The sequence below is a fragment of the Phaseolus vulgaris genome, chromosome 7 (genome assembly GCF_000499845.2).
Source record: "Phaseolus vulgaris cultivar G19833 chromosome 7, P. vulgaris v2.0, whole genome shotgun sequence".
Classification (NCBI taxonomy): domain Eukaryota; kingdom Viridiplantae; phylum Streptophyta; class Magnoliopsida; order Fabales; family Fabaceae; genus Phaseolus; species Phaseolus vulgaris.
This window is the reverse complement of record NC_023753.2, coordinates 38,222,396-38,229,638: the sequence shown is the minus strand read 5'-3', so window position 1 is coordinate 38,229,638 and position 7,243 is coordinate 38,222,396. Positions and strand designations below refer to the sequence as shown.

Sequence of the window (7,243 nt, the reverse complement as noted above, 5' to 3'; positions counted from 1 at the left end):
AATTTAATTAATATAGTTAATAATTATTTTTAGTTTCTAAATTTAGTTATTAATACTTATTTAAATGAATACTATGGGTACATGTAGTCTAGAATTATGCTTAGAAAATAATTAAGTGAGCATTGGAAATTATTTGCTCGCCGACACATTGTTTCCTTTGGTATGTTGAAATCTATTTTAATATGGATTCTGCAGTCCAGCAATTAATAGTATTCATTCACCAAAAACGTCTTTTTCTTTTTTCTTAAACACAATTTCTTTATGGACACAGGAAAGATTCTCTGGACCTAACCAAAACAATTGAGTCAGTTTTAAAACCATTGTTGCATGTTTATTTTAAAGCAATATTAGTATCAGTAGCAACAACTTCATAAGGTATTGGAAGAAGATTGTAACTGAAAAGGTTGTCATATGAAACCACTTTTCATCATATTGCTCATCATTCAAGGAAAATAACAAACATTATAACGATAAAGCAGAATTATGAACATTGGTACTTGTATGAAGAATAGAGAATCAGCTTATGATGAGAAAAATACAAGAGAACCAAAGGAAGAATGTGCAGAAAAGCGAGTCCTAATATCCTATACATTAGAATAGTGTAATACAGTTTTGGTAGAAGAAACCTGCGAGTGGACAAGACTGACAAAACAAACAGCCTTTATGAATGAGGGACTACATATAGGGAGGTGCTTGTAGTAAAAAGTAATGACCCCAGAGTATAACCTAAATTTTGTAACCTAAAGCACCACTATATAAGTGATGCTATCTGTGTAAATAAAAGGGTAGAGAACTTTTTATCCTAGTATCTTTTCCCGAGTATTGGTTAATATTGTAGCTATGGTAGTTTACTTTATCATTGGTGCTTTCATTTGTCTTCCTCCATGCCTCCCAAGCTGCAATCCAAGGAACTGGAAGACCTCCTACAGGCCATCCAGGACCGCCTCACATCCATTCAATCTTAATTGAAGTCTAATGAAGCTTGCCAGACCAATCTTGAGGTAAAAAATGATTTCCTCCACTTTTCCCTTACTCTGTTATAGGACCAGGTTGCTACTTTACCTCATATTCAATCATCAACTTTTACTAATTCACATGACCACACAACCATCGTTACCCCACCTCCTCCAACTCTAAGACCACCCAAACTACAACTCACTTTTTTTTTAAGGACCTGAACCTCTAAATTGGTTATTCCAAGCAGAACAATACTTTAACTTTTATCATATTTCCCCAGAAAATAGGTTATCCATGGTTCCTTTTTACATGAAAGGAGAAGCTCTTAGCTGGTTTAAATGGATGCACCAAAATAATCTCATTACTGATAGACCTTCCTTCACCCGTTCCTTGGAATTACCTTTCGGGCGATCTTCCTCATATACCAACCATCAAGTTTCATATCAGGTCTCAACCTTGAGATCAGGAGAGAATTTTCAATTTTGAACCCCTATTCCATCTCACAAGCTATTGGCCTAGCTAAGCTCATTGAAGACAAATTCAAAGATTCCAAACCTAGACCAACCCGACCCCTGCATACACCACTGCTTTTAACCCCACCAACACCTCCACCAGCCGTGCTCAAACCACACCACCTACAACCCATACCCTCCCAATTAAACACCTTACACCAACCCAGATGCAAGAGCGTAGTGCTTTTGGCTTGTGTTATAACTGTGACGAAAAATTTCTTCCAGGCCACAAATGTTCCACCTCACATTTTCTTTTACTTTTAGATGATACAAAACCTGTCTCCGAAATCCTAGACGTCCCTCCTGATCCCACCCACACAACAAACATAGTCCATTTCTATCTATCCCCCCACACATTTACATGAAATTTCCCCCCAAAACACTAAAATTCCAAGGCCTCATCCACAATTTGTCGGTCACTGTTCTCATAAACTCCGACACTTACACCTACCCATTCAGCCCAGTCCACCTTTTAGAGTCATGGTAGGAAACAATGCCTCCATAACATGCCAAAACATTTGTCCTGCTATCCAGATATCTATCCAAACTGCAATTTTCACTATTCCCTTCTATCTCCTCCCTATAGAGGGTGCTGATGTGGTTCTTGGCATTGAATGGCTGCGCAAGTTGGGCCACATTCAAGTAGATTTTTCTATACCCAGTATTTCCTTCACTTACCTCAATACACATATCACCCTCACAACTACAACCTCGCCAACCCCAATTCAAGACACTTACCATCAAGTTTGACATAACATTGCCACTAACACCATTGCTTCCCTGCTTCCCTACATCTATTGTCAGTTGATACCCATTCCCCGCTTTCCATCTCCCTGGAATCTAGCATGCAAACATCCTCCTCCTTGTTGTACCAATTACCCCAATCCATTCAAATGATTTTACATAAACACCAATCAATATTCAAATCACCCCATGGTCTATCCCCACCACGCCCCCATGACCACCATATCCCCCTCTTACCAACACTGACTCGATTAATGTACGCCCATACTGTTACCCTCACTCTCAAAAAAATACCATGCTGCAGGAAGGGTTCATCAAACCCAGTAACAACCCCTTTTCTTCGTCAGTCCTGCTCATTAAAAAGAAAGATGGCACATGGCACTTTTGTGTTGATCACAAAGCCCTCAATGCAGTCACCATACGTGATCGCTTCCCCATACTCACTATTGATGAATTGCTAGATGAACTGGGGTCAACTACAATTTTTACGAAGATAGACTTATACTCAGGGTAGCACCAAGTTAGGCTCAACCCCAATGACACTCACAAGACAACTTTCAGAACCATGGATGGTCATTATGAATTCCTAGTTAAAATCTGTCGTCTCTCCAGGTTGACTTTGCTAGCAATCTTATTTTCAGTCACCCTCCAAGCAGTGACACACTACAAAAAAATCATGAAATAAAAACTAATTTTAGAGACAAAAAATAATTAGTTTCTATAATAACTAAATTAGAGATCATTTTAGAGATTAAAAAAAATGTTGGTTTCTAAATTAGTTTCTATTATTGTTAAATGATTTCTAAATTGGTATCTAATTAGCTAAGTTTTTGCTACCAAATTTAGAATCTAAATAATTGATAGTTAAAACCTTGGTAGCTAATTAAATACCAATTTAGAAACTATTTAACAATAATATAAACTAATTTAAAAAATAATTTTTTTTAATTTCTAAAATATCTCTAATTTAGTCACTATAACAATTAATTATTTTTTTTTCTAAAATTAGTTTTTATTTCATATTTTTTTTTTGACATGAACAAAAAAAAACCTTAATCTTTAAAAAAAACAAAGTTATACATCCTCGAACAATCCTCTCCTTCATAAAATATATGACACTTTTAGACATAATTTTTTTTTGAGAAAATTCTCAATCATATACATAAATGCAAAATCTTGAGCTATCTAAATTTCTTAACCATTTCTTAGCTTCACTCAGATACCCAGATGCAAACCAAAAATTACATGATGCATCAGCACTGTACAAGTATTGGTAGATTTTATGCCCTCTTTCTTCAACTTCCATTTACTTTCTTACAATCAGTTCTGATTTGTCCTTGAGTACCTGTCAAAGGACTGATGTTACCCATGTTGATCATGGACTGAGCAAAAGCTTCAAAGAAGGCAGATTGGTTGTTGGCAAAGTTGTTAACAATGGAGATTGTGGAAGAACCATCAGTGGAAAAGAGTTCTTGATCTGTTTGGAGAAGACCTTGGTTGATGAGAAGATTGGTGAAATATTTGTTGTCAAAAGTATCAGGGGTTGAAGGGTCAAGGTTATTCAGTGTAGCTCCATTTCCATTTTGGGGACAATTTTGTTGCAGAGTGCCCAAATAGGTTGTGTTCAAGGTAGGATCAGGGCTTCCTGTGCCATTGAAGTTCAACAATCTTTGGGAGAAAAATTGGCATTGGGCACGACCAAAAGTGTGTGCACCTGATACAAAACTCCATGAATTAATCATTTTGTAAAATTTGTATGCATGGACAGAAATTATCCAGGTACAAGGGGCCCATGTCAGCAATAATATTTTCGTTAAATTTTACAGAATTCATCAGAAAATCAGTACAAAACTCTTTTTTTATGAATTTTTTATAGAAAATATTGCAGCAAATATGAATATTTTTAGTAACATTAGAAATTAAAAAACTAAACGTGTAATTATGAAAAATATAATTAGTCACGATCATATGTGTTGTAGGATTTGTATTGTAGTAGGGTTTGTATTGTGTGTATTGTTTAGACTAAAAACTGGTTATATGAACCACATAGGGTAGTAGGAGTTTTTTTTTGGTGTGGTTTGTCACTCCTTTCATTTGAGATTTGTTTTGGAGGTCTCTAGAGTCTGAAAAATGTATGTTGGTCAGGTGTTGAGTAGGTTAGCTTTGGTCATTTTGTGTATAAAGGTTTGGACACTCCTGAAGTGTCTGCATAAGGGTTGTGACACCTTTAAAGTATTTATATAAGGGTTGGAACATTTCTGAAATGTTTTATTTTATTTTATTTATATTTTGCTGATAAAAGAAAATATTTCATCTACACTAAGTTACCAGATAATGCAACAAGATCCGTGGTGTCTAGGCCAACATCAGAGAATTTAGATGTGATGTTGGCTAAGCTCTGAAATGGAGATGGAATAGAAGTGTTGGCACCAGCTTGGTTTGCAGTTAAACCATCCTTTCTTCCAAGTAGCACGTTCCATGAAGGTCCTCCAGACTGCAACATTTTACACTCAATTAAATGTCTATAGAAGAAGAAAAACAATGGTTTCTTTTCTATTGCATATGCTTCTCCGAATGTAAGAAGAGAAGTCAAAGAAAGTAGAAAACGTGATAAAATATGTTATATGGAAAAGTTTTCACATTGTTCTTTTAAATTAATTCCTTTCATAGACTTAAAAAATGTTCTCATAGTTTTAGAAAATTTCATCAACAATGATATTGAATTGTATCTCCTTAACTAAAGTTTCAGATCTGAGCACTGTCGATTGAAAAAACTTAATTAAGATAGAAGAACTCATCAAACTATAAAGTTACCAAGGACACAGAAGCTTCAGCTGCAAGTGCAAGGATATCAGCACAAGATACAACAGCAGGACATGAAGCTTCGATGGTGCTCTTTATGCTGTCAACCACATCAAATCCCCGAACCGAATTCTCATTGGGAGCTGCATTTTTCTCACTCTCTGTTATGTTACCATCTACATCCAGCAAAATGGACCCATCACAACCCTAATCCCACAGACAAAACACAACACTTATTAATACTTCACCAATAAACAATATATATATGAATCGTTATACAAAAGACTAATCCAACCATACAACACAACACATTTCAGATACAGTAACACACCTAATCCTATTCAACAACAACCGCAATAAAGACTTTACATCAAAATAAGAATCAAGACATCAATCAAAATAAGAAAAACAATATGAGAAAAACTTATAATTAATCAAAGACTAAAGATTTATTAATCCTATAATGACACCAGAAAAAAAGGTAGAAAGAAAAAGAAATGGAGGATGGAAGCTTACATCGACAAAGCAATCATGAAAGTGGAGACGAATGAGGCTTGCAGCAATGCGTGAATCAGATGTCAAAGCCTGCTGCACAGAATCCCTCACAATAGATGACACATTGGAGCATGTGCTGGAATAGAAGCTTGCACTCAATTGCCCTTCTGAAGGAAACACAAATGTTAGCACTAACAAAATGGTGGCCACAAGGGAATGATAATAAGTATTGTTAGTAGAAAACATGGTTCACAATTTGATGTATATATCTTCTCTCCCTATGATTGATTGGTATATAGGTAATGTGTGTGTGTATATATAGAGAAAGAAAGCGCGTTAATGAGTTTGTTTAAGAGAAAGTTTTGGTTATTACTTGGAAGTCTTAACTAGACACAGTATAAGATTAATGAAAATTTGTGTAGGTAGTGGGGACCTGGGGAAGAAAACTAAAACCTTGATCATTGACCCTTAACCAACATGTAATACCAGGTCATATACTCAGAATATATTGCATGTAATGAAACATGCAAAAGAAGATTTTGTGTGTTTGAATATATGTACAATAAGTTCACAATTAGTAAGAGCGATCAATGGTGATAAAATAAATAATCACTTAGGACGAATCACACCAATACACAATTATATACTATTTAACATACTTAAAAAAGTTATTACAAAAATCTTAGTAGCTAATTAGATATTAATTTAGAAATTATTTATCAATAATAAAACTTAATTTAGAAATCAATAATATTTTTAGTCTCTAAAATAGTATATAATTTAATTAATATAACAACTAATTATTTTTTGTCTTTAAAATTAGTTTCTATTAAATAATTTTCTTGTAGTGTGGTGTGATAAAATAAAAAATAATGCCAAAAATCTTAAATTTATAAAATAGTTTTTAAATTGGTATTTAATTAACTATCAAAGTTTTATCTATCAACTATAGAATAAGTAAAATAATATTTAATTTATAACAACTAATTATTTTTTATTTCTAAATTTTTTTTTTATTTAATAATTTTATAGTATTGTAAATTAAAATTTGATTGGTTATTTCATTTTTATTTCATAATTTATAGTTATCAGAATATGTTTTACCCAAATAATACAACTTTATTTAGACAAACAAATCTAAGCACTTCTAATTAAAAAGAAACAAAATAAAATAGAATGAATCGAATTTTCTTTACAAATTAAAATATAAATTTAAACATTTCAAAATTTATAAAAAACAGAAAATAAAACTTCTTTTAATTTTAAAGTAAAAAAAATATATTTTATCTTCTTCACTTATAAGTATTATATGATTAGTATAAATGAAAAATACTAAACTCTATAAATTTTGTTTAGTCTTAATATCGACAAATTAATTTAAAAAAGACAAATTCTACTTAGTAACTGGTATTTTATACAAGTCAAACTCAAAACTTGATGTATGATACTATTTTTCATTTTGAATACATTAGCAACAAAATCTTTGCAAATGAAATAATCCTTAATTACAGTTTCAACTTATTCTTTAAACAAGTATATTATAGGTACATGCTTAGAAATTAAGTAAGAGAGTAAAAACATGATGAATCATTATTTGTCCACCGACACGGTTTTTTCTTTGTTTGGTCAATTCTATTATCTTATTATTTCAGCAAACAATAGAAATATTCATATTTAGCAGGCCATTCTAGAAACTCTTCTTTTGCTCAATGCAATTTCTTTCTTAAGAGACA

At 32.9% G+C, this 7,243-nt stretch overlaps 1 protein-coding gene across 1 annotated transcript; it reads right to left on the bottom strand.

Moving 5' to 3' along the window:
- Positions 1 to 3,287: 3,287 nt before the first annotated feature.
- LOC137830652 (peroxidase A2-like) lies at positions 3,288 to 5,800 on the bottom strand. The gene is made up of 4 exons (XM_068638112.1): positions 5,532 to 5,800; positions 5,028 to 5,222; positions 4,542 to 4,707; positions 3,288 to 3,927 (listed from the first exon to the last, which is right to left on the bottom strand). The coding sequence occupies exons 1-4, from the start codon at positions 5,754 to 5,756 to the stop codon at positions 3,509 to 3,511; spliced, it is 1,005 nt and encodes a 334-aa protein (XP_068494213.1). The 5' UTR covers positions 5,757 to 5,800; the 3' UTR covers positions 3,288 to 3,508.
- Between the last annotated feature and the right edge of the window lie 1,443 nt (positions 5,801 to 7,243).

Coding starts and splice junctions, on each gene's coding strand:
- LOC137830652 (XM_068638112.1), bottom strand. CDS start 5,756: ATGTTTTCTACTAACAATACTTATTATCATTCCCTTGTGGCCACCATT. Junction 4,708..5,027: donor CTGAAGCTTCTGTGTCCTTG/GTAACTTTATAG, acceptor AAAATGTTGCAG/TCTGGAGGACCTTCATGGAA. Junction 3,928..4,541: donor GGATCTTGTTGCATTATCTG/GTAACTTAGTGT, acceptor GTTTTGTATCAG/GTGCACACACTTTTGGTCGT.